At 42.6% G+C, this 20,524-nt stretch overlaps 1 protein-coding gene across 1 annotated transcript in view; it reads left to right on the forward strand.

The window, feature by feature from the left end:
- The window catches only part of LMNB1 (lamin B1), a 701,755-nt gene that overhangs the window by 315,554 nt on the left and 365,677 nt on the right, over positions 1-20,524 (forward strand). The window contains exon 4 of the mRNA XM_044060786.1: positions 16,774-16,944. Coding sequence (XP_043916721.1) covers positions 16,774-16,944 — 171 coding nt within the window. The remainder of the gene's footprint in view (positions 1-16,773; positions 16,945-20,524) is intronic.

Raw genomic sequence — 20,524 nt, forward strand, 5'->3', positions numbered from 1 at the left:
TGAAAGGCAGATCATGCTTCCTGAACCCAATCAAGTTCTTTGAGGCAGTCACCAAAGCCGTAGACGAGGGTAATGTAGTTCACACATCTTATCTTGACATCACCAGGGCTTTCGACACCATCCTCCATTCTAGAATTATAGCTAAACTCAAACTAGGTATAAATCTCTACATCACAAGATGGGTTGCCCAACTGGCTCACTGACAGAACCCACACTGTAAAAGTTGCAGACTCCAAATCTGACTTCAAACCAGTGACAAGTTGAGTACCACAGGGTTCAGCCCTGGGACCTCTCCTGTTGGCTTGTACTTCAGAGAAGTAGATACCAAAAACAGAAGGCCATTGGCTAGCGAAGTTTGCAGATGGCTGCAAGCTAGGAGCCAGAGTCCCTAAGTGATGTGGACGTCCTACAGAAGGACCTCACTAAGACAGATTCCTGGTGTCAGAGGCATGGCCTCAAGCTCAATGCCAAAAAGTGCATGGTCATACCCTTTGGTAAAAACTCTACCCATGAACTACCACATAGGCGGCAGTCTACTTAACGCCAAATGTGAGATCTTTGGTCCCAGGTGGACAGTAGTCTCCTTTGATCACATTGCCACAGTAGGTGTGCCACGTAGAAGGATTTCCTGACTAATCACAAAAGGGTTCTCCTCCAGGAAAAGGTCATTGATCCCCTCTTCTTGACTCTCATTAGACCTGTTTGAGTACAACACCCCTTTTGGAATGCACCTCACAAGACATCTGCAGCAGCTGCAAAGGCCATAGAAGTACCTCACAGAAGATTACTGGCCTCCAAATAGATGCCCTACACTGACAGTCTCAAACTCCAGCTTTACTCCGTAGCATATCGCCTACTCAGAGGTGATCTTTGCCTAACATAAAAAGCTATGTCAAACCCAGAACTGGACATGCTACACATAAAGAAATCAGTCCATCTGAGCTACAAGCTCTAGGGACCTAAACCTTGTCACCACAATAAACAGGACATGCTGGAGGGATAGATTACTGTCCCAGAGACTTCCCAAACTCTGGAACAAGCTACCAGTCTGTCGAGCAATGTTCCTTATTAGCACTCAAGAAAAATCTTTAAGTGCATGAGAAATGAGATCACTTCTGTGACTACTCGACAGGGGCATAGGAAATGGCTTTCTTGGGTGGCGTAAGCCGGGGAACCTTGTTGGCTAGACTTACTTAGGCCCTTTGGCCGATAGCCTAGTACCTATCTGAACCTATGGATGCAGATCCTTAAGAATAACAGCCAGACAGGATATTACATTCATAAAGTAGCTCTTGAACTACTTTATCCTAAGAGAACAGGAGAATGGTGAAAGATTTTGCCAATTGACTGCAATTAGGGGTACAAAAATGGGCAAGAAGGGATTGGTATTTACTGGAGAAAAGTGGTAAAGTAACTATGTTTTTGTGAGTAAATAGTGAGGGAAAGGTAGAGTGGGAAGAAGCCAAGAAAACACTTGGACTGCAGGCTAGAGATTGATTATAGGGTAGAGAAATGGATAGGGGAGTCCTAACTGAAAGACCTGCTCTAGTAGAGTTTTAATTTAATCTAGAAGCTGTAGTTAAATGGATAATTGAGGCATAAAAAATACTGCATGATAACTGGGAATCTATCTAGCAAGGTTAGAAAGATTGAGTGGCTAAGCAATTTGCAAGCAAACAATTGAAGGACACTTATATGGCTCCAAATGTGTAACTTAAGTCGAAGATTTGGAATCCTTGCTTGGAAGTTTCTGCATAGATTTTTTTTTTATACCTCAGTCCATATAATTTTTCTTCAGGTAGCTGGCAAGTGATGTGATGGGGAAGACTTGGGCATATGTGTTGGTAGACTTTAAAATTTATTGCAGAGTACCCTGTCAAATATTGTGAGCAAATGTGTGTAACTAGGGAAACAATTTTGTTTGAGCTGGAATATAGGAGATGAATTGCCTAAACATATTAAGGACTTTGCTTTTTTGTCAGCCACCGGAATTAAAAACTGTTACTTAGAAAATGGACATCAGTGTAAATCAACTGTATTTGAAGTATTGAATATTGTAACAGGAGTAGAACTGGGGGTGGGATCTTTTTAAAAAGGGTAGAAGAAAGTTACATAGAAAAATTGAAATTGTTTTGAACAGTACATGGAGAATAATGGAGTAGTGAGGTGTAAGGAAGGCAGAAATCTATCAATTTATGTAATGTATATTCAGAATGTGGTGTAGAATGTCTGCAGATGGGAATGTTAAGATTTGTTTTCTTCTGTACAAGTGTTTGCCAGTTTTAAGTGATAATTCAATAAAGGTTAGACAACTGCAGCCAGGTAAGGTTGGGCTAAGCCTTTGTGATTGGTTCTGTGCCTCACTGGTCTGGGGGGACTAGTCCCAGCATATTGCTGAATGAATACTCAAAAGATAAGTATGAGGCTTGGTCTAATTCTGGGGCACTTCACTTCTGAGGATTAGGTACTCTTGCGTCACCTGTGTATCTTGCGCCTTGCTTGTAGGACACAACGTTTGTGCCTGGAGGATGTAACTGCTTCTGTTTACCAACCAGATAGGCTTTCCTCAGCAGTATATCTCAGGAGTAAAGAATACTGAAATAGTGAAGTGGGGCATCCACCATGCACAACTATCTTTCTCTGTTCATGGTTTTGACAAACTCTGTCTAATCTTCCCTCACCTTGTAGAATCCCACTAGGTACAAATTTCTTTTCCTTGCCTTACTGTGGTGTCTGTGTTCTGCATAGAGATGGCCAAGCCAGCATCTGCTTAAGCCAAGTTCTAGCCTGAATGTAAGCACAGCTTGTGTTCAGCAAATGAGTAAGCTGAGGCACCGTTTGATTAGACCAGACCTACAGGCTGCAAGGTACTGTTTGGTCTGGATGCATCAACTCTGCACTGGAATTTGCTAAAAGTGCTGGGGGTGTTAGAAACCCTGCAATAGAAGGATATAAATGGAATGGAGATCTAGCTTTTTTTTTTTTTTTTTTTTTTTTTTTTTTTTTTTAGTGACAGTGATACGAAGGCTGAAAAAAACGTTTGGAGCACATTCAAATTTACCCTATCTATTCACTTTTACTGATTGTCTGCTCTGAAGAGAATGGGTTGGAGCTACTAATTTGTCTTTTTGTTGAAGCAATGCTTTTGAGGAACCAGCAAATACTAGTAAGCTGCAAGTCTGTCAAGTCATGGGATTGCTTGTTTTTTATGCCCAATTTGGTCTGCACGTGAGGTATGCACTTAGAAAAGAGTGACGTTTACTCAGTTTTTTAAATGATCTGCAGATGGCAGTGGTGTGTTGTGTTGTTTTTTTTTGTATTTGCAACAGGGACTGCTGCTTGTTGTGTTCTTGAATTTTTGTTAGCGCAAGGGATTGATTTGGTCCTCCAAGATTAGAGCATTTACAAAAATATTTTAAGATCCCAGGCAATAATGCTGTAGTTGCGTTTGGAAAAACAGATCCATTCCATTTTATTATAGAAAGTTAATACTTGTATGCTGTTATCTTGTTGCCATTTTTATCTGTAAAAACAAGACGTAAAATCAGTAATCATTGTAAATTGACCTAATTTTGTCAAATTTCTCATTTTATCATGTTTCCTGTAAACAGTTCTCAACGGAAGATACTTGAGGATTATTTAGTTAATGGTGCCAGGTATTAAAAGTTAATTATTCACAAGTTTCAGCTTTCCAGAAATGTGCATACGGTCAATGATTTTGCCCTGACCTGTATTTTATTTTTGTATAAATAAAGATTAGTTAATGCCAGACATTAGAATCATGCTTGTTCAGAAAATGCATGTTGTAAAATCTCTGTTGTTTAAGTAGAGTAATATATTCACTTATTTGGGCCTTAGTGCCCCCCCCCCCCCCCCACAAACGTTATTTTTGGCTTTGTCCAGAATTCTTGCGCAGTTAAAGGGTATAATTGTACAGAAAGTAAATCGGAGTAATTAAAATTGTTCCTGATTTTTTGGCTTTCTCCATTATTTTGGTTTTGTTCCTGACTGTTAAGTAATGAAGTTTAATATGAAACTGCTGTTTGTTGCAGCCACCGACTGAGATTATTTTAGAAGCAAGAGAATGTTTGTTGACCTAAAAGGAGGAATAAACAAATATAAAAGTAATTTGCTTGTTAGTAAATGCTTCCTGACTGCTGCTAATTGCAGAAATGAAGATGCATTTACTAAGGCTAATGGGAAAGCCTGTGTTTTTTAAAGAAAAGTAGAGCCACAGCAGAGTCTATAGTAATATTTTAAAGAAACGTGTATGCTATTACATTACTAGAAAGCATTCCTGCATCAGCTGATTCAGTATGCAAATTGGACACCTAAGACAAGATTGCATCTTTGTACCAGTGCACCTTGTCTGTGTCACTCATCTGTTAACCAGATGAGCTCAGTGATCAAATTGTCCTTTTCCGTAGGCAACCCAGGAGCACTGTCTGGTTAAGTGACTTGCATACCTACACAGTAGGTAGGTGAAGGTGGAAAGAATTGAACCCTGTTCCTTAGCCACAGGAAGCAACACATTAACAGCTGAGAGTTTAAGACCTCTGCACCAACTGCATTCACTGGAGCATACATCAACACGAGTGTTCTAATCTTAGAAAATCAGAACATTCCTGGTTACATTTTTGACCAAAGATAGCTATAAATTTAGACAGTATTGTGGCACACTGTCATAGGATCATATATTAGGCTATCGACCTGGAGGTAATTTTAAGCCAAGTCATTTCATCCAGGTGTAATACTATAGAATTGCTAATCAATACCCAAGACTGCATTTAGTGATGACTGCCCTTGTCCAGGAGGGTTGTGGGCACAATCTGGTAAGAATTTCCTGTGCCCCATCCACACTCCTCCAGATTCCTCTTGAACAGTTTCAGAGGTGCTCTCTCACATGAATTGATAGCCTATTCCAAAGATGTGGCAGTCTACGAGTATGCCCCTCCAGCATGTCCCATGCAAGTCTCAGACAATATTTATGTCCCTTGAACAGGTAGCCCTAGTCCCCATTTGATTTACATATATGCAGCAAGTTCATCAGGTTTGGGTTTTGGATTGCTTTGTAGGCCAGGTATAAGTCTCCCCTAAGAAGTCTGCATAATATGGAATATAGTGACAGGGACTTCAGTTTCTGTGTAAGGCACATGCTGGAGCTCCTTTATCTTTGTTAGAAACCTCTTGAGGTCTTTCCAGTTGCTGCAGGTGCTTAGTATGGTACATGCCAAATGGGGGTGTTTTACTCTCTGGGCCGGGATAAGTGCAGAGTATAGAGGGGTTATAACCTCTTCTTTTTTTTTTTTTTTTTTTTGTTCTCAAGGTGATGCCTTTACTAATAGTGTGCTACATAGGCTTTCCTTACTGCAGTAGACGCATGGTGGTCCAAGTCAAGGTTGTAGTCAACTTGATCCCAGATTCCTTACTACTTAGTGGGTACTTGGGGTATTGTTGATTTGATAGTGTGAGGGGACATTGTTTGTAGCAAAGAGAATGGTTATGCATTTCTTTGCATTCAATTTTGAGACTGTGACTAATACAGCAGTCATTGGTCTGTGAGACCCTCCTGGAGTACACTGATATTTGGGGATTTAATAATTGGACCTAGTTTGTAGGCTGCAACATTGGTCAGCCATAACCCCTAGTTTTGACCTGAACATCTGAGAAGTACATACCAAACTGTAGGGGGACCAGCGCAGACTCCTGTGGCACCCCACGGGTAACATTTCTGCTGTGTTGATGTGGAGTCGCCCACTTTGGGTCCGGTTTGAGAGCCAGATGGCAACTAATCTTACAGTGAAGGGGTTTGCATTGTTTGCCAAGTTTATTTGTAATGCCTGGATGTGGGATTGTCAAACCTTTAACAAGTAGAGGTATGTTGTGTCCACAGATTTGCCCTCCACAATGAATGTGGTCACATTTTCAAAGAAACCCACCAGATTTAACCGGCAGGATCTGCCCTTGACAAAGCCGAATTGGGTAGTATCCAGGGTTTGGCGGTCACCTATGTCTCTAAGGGCCATAATGTGTTCTGTGGCCTTACAGATGAGGCTGTTCAGGCTTATGGGTCTATAATTCCCCAGGTCTGTTGCTAGGCCACCTTTGTGGTGAGGAATAACTGCTGTTCTCCATTCCGCAGGAACAAAGCCTGTGGTTAGGCTATGATTGAAAAGAATACTTGGTGATGCTAGTTCATGTTTTAGCCTGTTTAAAAGACAACCTGAGATGTCTGGTCCCATAGAGGCTGTGCTATGTAGAGTGGGGGGGTGGGGGTTTGGGGGACGATTTGTGTTTAAGTTAGGAGCAGATAAGGAAGTGAAATTTTTGCCAAACCTATCCGCCAGTAGGTTTGCTATCGCTGTAGGGTTAGTGTGCGAGATACCATTGGCCACTAGTTCTGCACATGCCTGGGTCCTACATTTTTAGGCTATGTACATAGCTGTAAAGGGCCTTATGGTTATCCCTGGCTGTACTTGCCAAGTTTCTCTCAAAGGAGCCCTTGGAGAATTTGACAAATTCTTATTTGCCTATTGAGGCTGAGGAGGGTGCTCTTCCATTGTTAGGGCCTTGCCTTTATTTTCTTGGACAGCAACTTTTTGCATTTATTGTAAAGTTTGCTGGATGTTTACCATGACAGCTTGCCTTTACTTGGGGCTCTGGCTTTGATTCTTTCTTGTATAGCCGTATTTATACAATTATGCAAGTGATTGTATGGGGCTTTAGTGTAAGCTTCGGCGTAGTTACCACTTCCAGCTGTGGGTGGGGCTTGGCATGCATTTATACCCTTCACCTAGGATGATATAGTTTGCCTTGGTTTAGTCTGATTTCACCCTTTGAGTTCTGGTGTTAGTGCCTGCTCGAAGGTGAATGATTTGTGGTCCGTTTTAACCAACTAGGGTCTGACAGTTACAGCAGTGCATCTGTTTGATATGTTGAGAAGTAGATCTAGAATGTTTCTTCCTTCTGCTGGTGTATGGACAATTTGTTCCAGGGCATTTGAATTAGTCAAGGAACTTTTGCACTAGCAAGTTAGGGCTAGCGTAGGTTTCCCAGTTAATGGTTGGGGTAATTAAAATCCTCCAAAATCAGTGTGTTCGGTAAAATTTGGATTGTCTTCAGTTTGGTCAAGTAGGCTTTGTGGGTGTTGTGGCCCATGGAGGGGGGTTTATAACTGGCTATGACTTGAATTGGGATCTTATTCGCAGTGACCTGGACCAACTCTATGGAGTTGTCCAGTCTAGATAGGAGATGATTTTATCTCTAATTGAAACAAAGCAGTCTCTGGTTTCTACACTCTCATTTTGTGGCTTAAAGTGTTGAAGGCATTTTAGCCTTGCAAGGCCGGGTACTCTGAGGCCTTGAACAATGTTTCTGATTGGACAGACATCTACATCGTCTAGTGGGAGAAGTGCTTTCAGGGAGTGCAGGTTTTGGTTTAGGCTCCCTAGCATTGAGCACCACTACCCTTATTTTGTTCTGATTGGTTAATTTAATGTCTAATGTTGGAGTCCTTGCCTAAAAGCAATATGGGGGGGCAAGAGCCTTTGCCAGCAGATGAATGTGTAGAAGTGCCAGGTGTAAACCATTTCTGGAAATGTAGCGAGGTTTGACCACTGCTTCCCAGGCTGACAGGAATTGAATCCCCTTTGACACCAAAAACTAAGCCAGTTTGAAATCTTTTTTTTTTTTTTTTTGTTTACTGTAGCATCATTCTAGGTGAGGGTAGTATGTTCGAGGCTAGGGACATCCTTGCCTGGGGCATGTACTTTGAGCTCAACCATGTCTCTTCATATAGTCCAGTGAGGTACTCAGGTCATTCACACAACATGGATCTGTGGTAGTCATAATGGTACTTGTTGCTGAGAGACCAGAGTGCATGTGTGATCTGACTAATCTGGCACTGGACAGGCCGCTGACCATGACTTTCTTTGTGCCTGGTGAGTGAGACATCCGTGCGTCTTGCCATGGAGTCTCCAGTGACGAGAACATTTGTTTTTTTGTTGCACCTTACTGGCTTGGTGGGTGAGAGACTGTTAGTCATGGGGATTTGTCTGCTCCATGTATTACTTAGCAGGTTTATATACACAGTGCATGGTGCACCATTATGCTCCAGTATCTTAAATGATGACCTAGGTCAGAGGTACTATAGCTAGAGACCTGCCCTTAATGTTTGGCTGTTAAGATCCTGTCTGGTGTTATAGTAAAATGATCCAGGGTGTTTAATATTTAGTGTGAGAGCAGCAGAACATGAAACTGGTTAATTCAACTGTTTGTCTTTCACACACAACATTTTTGGAAACCAGTTGCTTCCCTTGAAGGAATATGTAAAGAAGTAAAATGGCTACCCACTGCATTACCAGTTTTCAAAGCTGGTACAACACTTTCCTGTTTTTTTTTTTTTTAATTTAATGTTTCTGTAGCTAAGTAATGTGTGGAGCAGACAAATCTCCATGCACTACAAAACTGTGATCAGATCTCTAAGTGGTAACTTGTAGGCTGTGCATTTCACTGTGTGCAGAAACCGTAGCATGCAATCTTAGTGAACCTCTAATCCTCTCTTGGCAGCTCTCTAGCTTCATGATCAAGTCCAGACATCACCTACAACTGTTGCCTAAGAGCTACCAGAGCACCTTCCATATGTTTTCCATCCTCCTCATAGTTTACTTCATTCATGAGGCTGAAGTTTAGCATCAGCAGTGTGCACCTTACTTTCTGTTCCTTGTTTTAAACATCTTTAAGTCTGAAACCAGTAAATTGTCTAATCACTTTACTCAGGTGGCTTAAAAGAGTAGCCAGTTTTGTGAAGCACCTGAGATGTGTGGTCTAAACACTTTTGCATTGTGTTGGTTTCCTTTGGGAGTTTCAAGGCATTTCACCTTTTGGATTGGTGAGTTGTGAAGGAAAGCACATCTCCCAAGTTCTTAGTGTAAGAAGTCTGGACAAAGCCTAAAATAATGGGGGGGGGGGGGGTGTCCCGAAAATAGGGACATTTTAAATATTGCTCCTTTTAAATGTAACAAGTTGCTAAAAAAAGAATTTCTCTTGGCATGCATTTTCTAAACACTAAAGTCTGAAATGTCATTTAGTGACTTCAGAGATTAGTGATTTGCAAGAACCACAAGATGTTCTTCGTCTTCCATTGCTGCAGTCCTGACTATTGGGTATAGTCCGCGTCCAGTCGGCCCGAATACCAGAGTATAAGGCTGACGTCGGTCAGGGCGCATTAGACTGACGTCAGTACGTCAGGGTACTAATGCGCATGACCGACGTCATATCCTCAGTCTTTTTTGCCGCATGGTCCGATGCAGAAGCAGTTTTGCGAGTGCAGGTTGGCGTACTGAAATATTTCCCGGAGTTTCAGACCGAAACAGAGTTGGCTAAGTACCCCGTTGGGGAACATTTTGGTTTTTCTTGCCTCAGTATTTTACCGGATGTCAGAAAAAGTGAATAACTGTATTTCTTGTGGGAAACAGATACCGCATAGGGATTATCATACCTTGTGTATACCTTGCTTAGGGCCTGAGCACGACGTTGTTGGTTGCCGCTCTTGTGCTAGGTTTAACAAACGCACTATTAAGAGGAGGTTAGACTGTGCCAGGTTAGTGTTTGGGAAACATTGTAATTATAAAATGCCGCCGGATGCTCCGCGCCGCTTCCTCCAAGAAGCGCAAGGATAAAACAGTGAAGCCTAGGGTTGAGGAACCGCAGTCCCGGACGCCGGTTCTTTAGAAGGCTCAGTGGAGCCGGAGGTTTTGCCAGGAGTTTCCATGGAGTCCCAGGCAGAAACTATACTCTTACAGGATGTGCCTTCTCAGGAGGTAGGCCAGGCTGAGAGGCTTCTCAGGTGACTGTTCTTCCCTCTCTTCCCAAGGTAGTTAGAGCCTCTCCTTCTGTTGCCAAAACTTCTTTAAGAGGTAGGCCTAGTTCAGCTTTAGTGGGGGCTTCTCCTAGCATTTCGGGTTCTGTACCTAAGAAACATATGCTTAAAATGGCAGAAGATTTGATTACTATGATTAGGGGTTCTATGCCCCCGCCTGATAAGAGGCCTAGGGTGGAACCGGAGTTTGATAGTTTTGAACAGTGTTCTGAGGCTTCAGAATCTTCTGTGGAAGAGATGCAGGAGTATCCCACTTATTCCGATTCTGATGTGGATGATTCCACTCCTACAGCTTCTCCGCCTGAGGATTTCTCATTTTCAGAGACTTTGCATTCCATGAGGGAGCACTTTAAATGGGAAGGCCAGGATTACTCTGATTCCAGGAAAAGGCTTAGGGAGTTCTTGTTTTTACCCCAGCATAGGCCTTTAGCTATTCCTCCTGTGTTGAATGTGGTGGAAGATGTTTTTGCAGAGGCTTCCCTGAACCCTGATTCTTTGCCTCCTGCTCCTGTTAAGCCTGATAGGTATTATAGGGTGCCCGAAGCTCATAAATATTTGTTTAAGAGTCCTAGGGCGGACCCAGAAACTATTTCTCAAGGGCCTAAGGGTGTAAAGGCCTCTGTGGTTAAAAATCCTGTTCCCACTGATAGAGGCAAGGGCTTTAAATAGGTGGGGAAAGAAGGTGTATACTTCTTCCACTCTAGCCATGAGAGCTTTGAATTGTCAGTTTCACATGCTAAAATATCAGAATTACCTCCTTTCACAATTGAAATCTAAGGTGGATGCTTTGGCGGAAGGTATTGAGTGTAAAGAGTTGCTGGATTTGGTTCATGTGTCTGAACAAGTGGGTAAGCATTCTTTGCAATGTGGTTTTGATGCTGTACAGGCCTCCTCGAGGGTGGCTGCTACCAGTTCTGTTCTTCGCAGGCATGCCTGGTTGAAGGATCAGAATTTAGCTGAGCATGTTAAGACAAGGATTTTGGATGCTCCTTTACAGTCTGATGTGTTGTTTGGATCGCCTGTGGAAGCAGTTTTAAAGAAAATGGAGGACAAAGCTAAGTCTATGCAAACTGTTAAAGATTTTTGCAGGTGCAGCCACCAAGTTTAGTAGAAATTGGCCTGCTAAGGGGTGGACATATCCTGCTTATGATTCTCAGTCTAGGGGTAGGTCTAGACGTGGTAGGGGCAGGGCTCAAGGTTCTTTTAGGCCTAGAACAGGAGTTCACCTGCTCAGACTTCTGGTGAGGGCAGGGGTCAGTCCTTTCGTAAACAGACCCAATGACCTGTCTTTTCAGCTGCCAGCAGATTCACGTTTGGCAGCTCCTTTGGGAGGAAGACTGTCTCTTTTCAAAGAAAATTGGGATTTAATTACTCAAGACAAATGGGTGTTGGATATCATTCACCACGGTTACAGATTTTATTTCCATACAATGCCTCCTTTCAAAGGCATGCCAGACGTTCCTCCTCCACAAAGAAAAGAGGCTCACAAGCAAGTTTCTCAGTTACTTCACATAGGGGCCATTCAGCCAGTCCCTGTATCAGAAAGGGGCCTAGGATTTTATTCTCGCCTGTTCCTTGTACCAAAGAAGGGAAACACGTGGAGACCAATTTTGGATTTATCTCTCCTCAACACTTATCTGGACATTCCCAAGTTCAAGATGTTGACGTTACAACAGCTTTTACCTCTGCTGGGCAAAAATCACTGGATGGTAACTTTAGATCTCAAAGAAGCTTACCTTCATGTGCCTATAAGGCTAAGTTGCAGGAAGTATCTGCGGTTTCGAGCTGGAAATTCTCATTATCAGTTCTCTGCATTGCCCTTTGGCTTACCTACTGCGCCCAGAGTGTTCACAAAGGTTCTGGCTCCAGTAATAGCTTACTTCAGGCTTCAAGGAATTCAAATCTATCCTTACTTGGACGACTGCCTGATTCTGGCTCAAGAAAAGGAAGTTCTTCTACAGCACCTGGAATATGTTATTGCAGTGCTAAGATGCCTAGGGTATTCTGTGAACGAAATAAAGTCCAGTCTAGTACCCTCTCAAGACATGTGCTTTCTGGGTGTGAGACTGAATACAGCAGCCCAGATGGCCTTTTTAACCCCGGACAAACAAGAGTCTGTCACTTTACTTCCATCAACTATCTCATCAGTCCGTGCTGACTGCAAGGACAGTCCTTCAAGCATTAGGGTTCATGGCATCTTGTATTCTGGTGCTTCCCAATGCCAAACTGCATATGAGGAAGTTACAATGGTATCTCAAAAATGTATGGACACAGCACTGCCAGGATTTGGACACTGTCATTCCAATAATACCTTGCCTTCAAAAAGAATTCTTGTGGTGGGCTCAGGAATGTCACCTAAACAAGGGACTGTCTGTGACCCGGCCAGAGGCAAGTCAAATCTTAACGACAGATGCCTCGGACATTGCTTGGGGAGCTCATCTAAATGGAAAGTGGATACAAGACAAGTGGCCTGCCAGACTACAGCATCTACATATCAACATGAAGGAGATGTTAGCAGTCCAGTTTGCATTAATGGCTTTCAAGGAGTTACTTCTTCCAGGGCAGGTGTTGATTCTAACAGACAACACAACTGTCATGTGGTACATCAACAAGCAAGGGAGAACACATTCTTATCCTCTATGCAGGCAAGCAATGATTTTATGGGAGACTGCGCTAAGCCTGCAACTAACTCTTCAGGCAAGGTTTCTGCCAGGAGCACAGAACTCCTTAGCAGATGTGTTAAGCAGACAAATCATGGATCCCCACGAGTGGAAACTGGATCTTCATGTATTTCAGAAACTGACAGTGTCATGGGGAACTCCAGACATAGATCTGTTCGCTTCTCCACTAAACCACCAGCTGCCAAAGTATTGCACAAAGGGGTTTCATCACACAGCTTGGAAAGTGGATGCTCTGTCTTTCAGTTGGAAAAACCTTCATGTGTATGCCTTTCCACCTCTACCTCTTCTTCCAAAGGTACTGTTAAAGGTCAGACAAGACAGGCCAAGGATGATTTTGATAGCTCCAGATTGGCCTCGGCAACACTGGTACCCTCTACTACGGAGTTTGGTAAAGAAGCCTCCATGGCCTTTACCTCTGATTCCTCATCTGTTATCTCAGAAGGACGGTCATCTGCTCAATGTCAAGCTACACTCTCTTCATCTAACAGCTTGGCATATTCTGTGTTGAAACACAGCAGGTCTCAACTTCCTCAACAAGTTTTAAATGTGATTATGGAAGCTAGACGACCTAGTACAAGGAAAGTGTATGCAGAAAAATGGAAGAGATTTTTATTTTGGAGTACAGCAAAGAATTTGGAGATTTCTGAGCCTAATTTGAGTGTGGCTCTTCAATATCTTACTGAATTATTGGACAAAGGTTTGTCCTTCTCTTCCATAAAGATTCATGCTGCAGCAATTTCAGCTCACTATGATTGTGACCCACCTATGTTTTCGCATCCTTTGTTCAAGCAGTTTCTTAGAGGGGCAAAGAATATAAGACCCCCACGTAGAGCTCCTACTCCTGCTTGGGATCTCAATTTTGTGTTGGAAAAACTTACTCTACAACCTTTTGAGCCTGCAGCTACTGCTGAATTGAAATACTTGTCATGGAAGACTGCTTTTCTGTTGGCTATTACTTCTGCAAGAAGGGTGTCTGAGTTGCAGGCCCTTATGGCAGTAGAGCCCTTTTTGATTTTCCATAAGGATAGGGTATCATTACGTACTAATCCTTCTTTTATGCCTAAGGTGGTTTCTAGTGTGGCTTTGAACCAAACTATTCATTTGCCTACGTTTTTTGCAGACCCTCAAAATAAAGGGGAAAAGATTTTGCACACTTTAGATGTACACAGGCAATTGCGTTATTATTTAAGCAGGACTAAGGATTTTAGGCAGTCTCAGCAGTTGTTTGTTTCTTTTGCTTTGAGTTCTCAGGGCAAGCCTGTGTCAAAACAAACTATTTCTAGGTGGATTGGCTTTTGCATTGCATTTTGTTATTCCCATCATGGCAAGGAGATTCCAGCTGGGATTAGGCCTCATTCCACTAGGGCTACTGCCACTTCAACAGCATTTCTAAGGGGGGTGGCAACTAAGGATATTTTGGAAGCAGCTACTTAGAGTTCAGTGCATACTTTCTCTAAGCATTATCACCTTCCTATCTACTCTAAGTCTAGGGCTGGTTTTGCCACAGCTGTTTTGCAAGGCATGTTGTCAGCTCCTACTTCTTTATAATTTGCCAGCCTCCCTTACCTCTGCTTTGGGATTCTACCCAATAGTCAGGACTGCAGCAATGGAAGACGAAGAACATAGTACAGTTTTGTACCTACCATAAATGTAGATGTTCGAGGATTCCATTGCTGCAGTCCAATTTACCCTCCCTCCTTCCCCTCTGTATTTAGGGGTGGTTGTGTAGGTGAGTTTACATGTTTATATTTTTGTATATATTGTTGTATATCTTGTACATGTTTTTGGTGCAGGTTTTTTGGGACTTGTCTTTTTAGGGTCTTCTGACATCTGGGGCAAGAAAAGACTGAGGATATGACGTCGGTCATGCGCATTAGTACCCTGACGTACTGACGTCAGTCTAATGCGCCCTGACCGACGTCAGCCTTATACTCTGGTATTCGGGCCGACTGGACGCGGACTATACCCAATAGTCAGGACTGCAGCAATGGAATCCTCGAACATCTACATTTATGGTAGGTACAAAACTGTACTTTTTGAGGAGCAGAGCAAAAAATGAGCGAAAAATTCTGTGTAGTTGAATGGTATGAAGGAAAGCCATTCTCATTCTGTCTTAGCAGACGCAGAGATTTGAGCTACTTTCCTTGCTGAAATAGCAAACCTGTTCAATGGGCTTTACAGACTGGAGGCAGTTTAAGATTTCTGCTTCCATTAGTGTATTGCAATCCCTAATGTAAAGAAGATTAAGAAAGGGGTTTTTCAGGGTGGTTAATCTGTGGCACAAGTACACTTTATGACGTGCCTTGTCTGAAAAATCCCATCAGTATGCTGGTCTTGACATTTGAGTCTAATCCGTTCCAAATACTTTTCCTGAGTCTGTGGTTTTAGTATTTTTTATTAACAAATCAGGCTGTGATTTGCAACAACTAACCTCCATGTTGCAGAGCAATGAACTCTTCACTGCATCCCTTGTGACTTTGGTTTGAGTGATTGGTGGTGGAAGAACACGTGGTGGGCCAGGATGCTAATTAGCTGAGTTGACAGTTTGGCTCATCTGCAGTTGAGGGGGGGGGGGGAGGAGCACTTCCACTGCTGTGCACCTGCCAACTGGTGGAGGCGAATCAGGGTAAAGGCCATACCAGACAGGCTGCAGCACACTGTGGTGTAGCTGTGTGCCAGTGTTTAGCTGTCTGCTTTAATAAGTGATCATATATCAATGGGCAAATATTGCAGGCTCTGCTTAATTGGTTCATCTGGTTGATTTGTTTTTGTGGCGGAGCTGTTTTAAGAGAAGCTGTGAGCCCTGCCATGTAATGGCTTTATCCCCACCTTTCACTTTATTCTGCAGTCTTCAGTTGACAGGAAGAGAAATTTGAAGACTGGAAAGAGCAGTTTGGAAGCTTAATGATGACTGGCGCAAGGGAAGAAATGAATGCCTGAAGCACCTGAATGCAATTGTGATGGTGGTAGTTTAAGCATCTCCTTGCAGAGTGTAAGCTGTAAAGCGTTGCATGTTTAGTCTGAGCAAGTACTATTGTAGTTGGTAGATTTCCTACGCCACTGGTTTTATAGACATGGACTAAATGCTGGCATCTGTCACTGCTGACTAGGCCTCTTGTTCTTTCCAAAACTACTAGTTTGGGACATTGACCCTTTTTCTGGGTTATTGGCTGTGCACCAGCCTACAGGTTAAATGCTGTTGCACATCTAATTTTGTTGCAGTCTGGGATGGAGCCTTGAAATTCAGCGAGTCAGCACTTAAAAGTTCATTTCAGCTTATTGTAACGTTTGTTTTTTTTTTTCTTTTTTTTACTTTGCCATTTGATTTACTAAACCATTTTGCTGAGCAAGATGAGTGACCCAGTATTTCTTGGCTGGTTAAATGTGTTGGCATGGTTCTGTAGACAAGTGGAATGCAGCGAATGAGCTATGAGTAGCAGATGAGCTATGAGTAGCAGATGCAGTCATTGAACTGCGATATTCAGCTAATTTCACCAAAACATTCATACAGTCTTGTACTTCTGCAGTTTGTTGGAATTGCCAGTCTGCTGCCTTTAGACTGAAGTTTCTGGCTTGTAGTACAAAGTAATGTCTTTTGGCTTCTCCCGATAGGGGTTGCCACAGCAAATCACTGGTCTTTGGATTGATTGGTAGTGGAGTTTTTACAGTGTCACATTGCCATCTTGGTGCCCAACCTTCACAGATGCGCACACAAACCTACTTTCATTGCTTTAAAACTCACTCTACCTCTGGGAGGACATGTAGACTCCCGCACAGAAGGCACTCCAGCTGAGAATTGAACCAGAAAACCTCTTGCTGTGAGGCTAACCGTTGTACCACTGCAGCCAACTTTCAGACTTGTACCACCGCAGCCGACTTTCAGGCTTGTAGTACCGGAGTTTGAAATGCAAACTTTCTTAAAGATGCTTCTTACTGCACAAGTTTTCTTCATTCCTCATTTTCTTGTAGCCAACTGTTAAATGCTTCTAGGAGAGACTAGATTTGTGAAGTTTTGCAAGAAAAAAAAGCCCTTGTGCAGTTTTCCTTGGATTAACATGCTTGTATTTTCTGTGATATTTCAGTGGGTGGTATTTAGTGGCAGAGAATGTTAAACTAAGTTTGCTGGTTACTTATTCTTGGGGGTGGATCTGGTGGTGAACTGAAACAATTTTATGTTTGGTATTGGCTTTATTAATTTGTTTACTTTTACAGGAACTGAAGGAGTCTAGGCGAATACATGAGACCCGCTTGGTGGAAGTGGATTCTGGGCGCCAAATAGAGTATGAGAGTAAGCTAGCCGATGCCCTTCGTGAGTTGAGAGAGCAGCATGAAGAGCAAATCAAACTCTACAAAGAAGAAATGGAGCAAACCTTCCATGCTAAGGTATAAAGTTTACACAACTGTCATAGGCATTATGTTAACTGTTTTCCTGGGGAGGGGATGCTGGGTCAGTTAAACTTTTTTTTTTCCCCAGAGTTAATGGAATATCAGGCCTAACTTTGTTTTAACTTGGCGCCCATTTGAGTTGAAGAGAATACTTTCACTAAACCTACTATAGAAGTTTAGTCCATAACCATGCATTTTTTTTCTGATTACTGTTTATGTTGCAAGTAGCAGTCAACAACATGATTTGAATTTTCATTCACATCTCACTTGGTCCATAGAAGGAAAGTAGTTGAAATGACAGATGACTTCATTTTTTCAGTGTGGTATAGGTATGTTTAAATATCGCCACCTTTCTTAATGGCTTCTTCATCCACTGATTGTGGCCTCATTCTGTAAACAACTCATTTCTATTGGCAACATTAAATTCCCATCCCAAAGGAGACCTGACTGGGCTGTTTTAAAATTGAGTTCTGAACCTGCTAATATGGTTTTATTCAGGTCTGGTTGCCAGGTGGAAGGCCCAGTGAAAAAAAAAAAATGAAAAGACCAATGGTTAGACCACAGCTGAAGATAAAAATGGAATAATCCACGTCAGGAAATCACTTGCAGCTTCACAGTAGTGCCCTTTATAAAACCAAAAGTTGTAACTGAGATGTGGTAGTCAAGGTAGGAAACGGTTCACTCGCAGTTTCACACCACTTTATAAGAGTAAGCGCTTTCGCGATCTAAGTCAGCTGATCGCTTCTTCAGACTCATAAAAACAGTTAAAACATTGGTATTTAAAATATGGTTCAACCAATGAAAACACATATAGAACTATGACAGACTAAAATTGCATACATCAGTACATTAATTTGCCTCTTATTCTGCATAAAATGAAATAAAATATACATATAACAATTTTATGTAATAATCCAGATTACTTAATGTTTTAGTGGTCTGGATTTTAAAGGTTTCAAGGAAACAGCATTGTTCAATCCAGGAGACCTATCTGCCTGAAGTAGTAAAATCTATCTTTGTTCTGCTTCCTCTACTTTATTCCTTATATCATCTCCCCTCTTATTATTTCTAAAACCATGAAATTAAAAATGTTTCCTATCTTCCACATGTTTTGCTAAAGCACTTGTGTCTTTTATTTCTTATATCTCTAAGGTGTTCAGGGATACGTTCCTTTAGACACCTATTGGTTTTGCCTATATAAAAGGCATGACAGACAGTGCAGAAGCTGAAATGAACCAAATTGTGTTCTGCAGTCAGCTGAACCATTTTTTAAATACCAATGTTTTAACTGATGTTCTTCATTCCACATTGCTGCAGTCCTAACTATTGGGTAGTCCGCTGTCCAGTCGGCCCGAATACCAAAGTATATGGCTGACGTCGGTCAAGGCGCACTAGACTGACATCAGTACGTCAGGGTACTAATGCGCATGACCGACGTTATATCCTCAGTCTTTTTTGCCGCATGGTCCGATGCAGAAGCAGTTTTGCGAGTGCAGGTTGGCGTTCTGAAAGTTTCTGAAGTCAGAGTTTCAGACCGAATCAAAGTTGGCTAAGTACCCCGTTGGGGAATATTTTGTTTTTTTCTTGCCTCAGTATTTAACCGGATGTCAGAAAAAGTGAATAACTGTATTTCTTGTGGGAAACAGATACCTCATAGGGATTACCATACTTTGTGTATACCTTGTTTAGGGCCTGAGCACGACGTTGTTGGATGCCGCTCTTGTGCTAGATTTAACAAACGCACTATTAAGAGAAGGTTAGACTGTGCCAGGTTAGTTTTTGGGAAGCGTTGTAATTATAAAATGCCGTCGGATGCTCCGACGCCCGCTTCGGCCAAAAAGCGCAAGGACAAAGCAGCAAAGCCTAGAGTGGAGGAACCGACAGTCCCGGACGTCGGTTCTTTAGAAGGCTCAGTGGAGCTGGAGGTTTTGCCAGGAGTTTCTTTGGAGTCTCAGGGAGAGACTTTACTGTTACAGGATGTGTCCTCTCAGGAAGTAGGCCAGGCTGAAGGGGCTTCTCAGGTGGCTGTTCTTCCCTCTCTTCCTAAGGTGGTTAGGGCCTCCCCTTCTGTTTCCAAGGCTTCTTTAAGAGGCAGGCCTAGTTTAGCTTCAGTGGGGGTTTCTCCGAGTGTTTCAGGGTCTTTGCCTAAGAAGCATTTGCTAAAAATGGCAGAGGATTTGATTACTATGATTAGAGGTTCTATGCCCCCTCCTGATAAGAGGCCTAGGGTGGAACCTGAGTTTGAGAGTTTTGAGCAATGTTCGAGGCTTCTGAGTCTTGCTGAAGACTTGCAGGAGTATCCTCCTTATTCTGATTCTGATGTGGATGATTCTACTCCTTCAGCTTCGCCTCCTGAGGATTTTTCATTTTCAGAGACTCTGCATTCCATGAGGGAGCATTTTAAATGGGAAGGTCAAGATTTCTCTGATTCCAGGTAGAGGCTTAGGGAATTCTTGTTTTTACCCCAGCATAGGCCTTTAGCTATACCTCCTGTTCTGAATGTGGTAGAAGATGTTTTTGCAGAGGCTTCCCTGAATCCTGATTCTTTGCCTCCTGCCCCAGTTAAACCGGATAGGTACTATAGGGTGCCTGAGGCTCATAAGTATCTTTTTAAGAGTCCTAGGGCAGACCCGGAAACTGTCTCTCAGGGGCCTAAAGGTGTGAAGGCTTCTGTTAAAAATCCTGTTCCTCCTGATAAAGAGGCAAGGGCTTTGAATAGATGGGGAAAGAAAGTGTATACTTCTTCCACTTTAGCCATGAGGGCGTTGAATTGTCAGTTTCACATGTTAAAATATCAGAATTATCTCCTTTCACAATTGAAGTCTAAGGTGGATGCTCTGGCTGAAGGTATTGAGTGTAAAGAGTTGCAGGATTTAGTTCATGTGTCTGAACAGGTGGGTAAGCATTCCTTGCAGTGTGGTTTTGATGCTGTGCAGGCCTCCTCGAGGGTGGCTGCCACTGGTTCTGTTCTTCGTAGGCACGCCTGGTTGAGAGATCAGAATTTAGCTGAGCATGTTAAGACAAGGATTTTGGATGCTCCTTTACAGTCTGATGTGTTGTTTGGTTCGCCTGTGGAAGCAGTTTTAAAGAAAATGGAGGACAAGGCTAAGTCTATGCAAACTGTTAAGGATTTTTTGCAGGTGCAGCCTCCAAAGTTTAGTAGAAATTGGCCTACTAAGGGATGGACATATCCTGCTTATGATTCCCAGTCTAGGGGTAGGTCTAGATGTGGTAGGGGCAGAGCTCAAGGTTCTTTTATGCCTAGAACAGGGAGTTCACCTGCTCAGACTTCTGGTGAGGGCAGGGGTCAGTCCTTTCGTAAACAGACCCAATGACCTGCCTTTTCAGCTGCCAGTACATTCTCGCCTGGCAGCACCTTTGGGAGGAAGGCTGTCTCTTTTCAAAGAAAATTGGGATTTAATTACCCAAGACAGATGGGTTCTGGATATCATTCACCACGGTTACAGGTTTTATTTCCATACCTTGCCTCCTTTCAAAGGCATGCCAGACATTCCTCCTCTACAAAGACAAGAGGCTCACAAGCAAATTTCTCTGTTGCTCCAAATAGGGGCCATTC

The sequence above is a fragment of the Protopterus annectens genome, chromosome 2.part0, assembly GCF_019279795.1.
Source record: "Protopterus annectens isolate FY-2018-M chromosome 2.part0, PAN1.0, whole genome shotgun sequence".
Classification (NCBI taxonomy): domain Eukaryota; kingdom Metazoa; phylum Chordata; order Ceratodontiformes; family Protopteridae; genus Protopterus; species Protopterus annectens.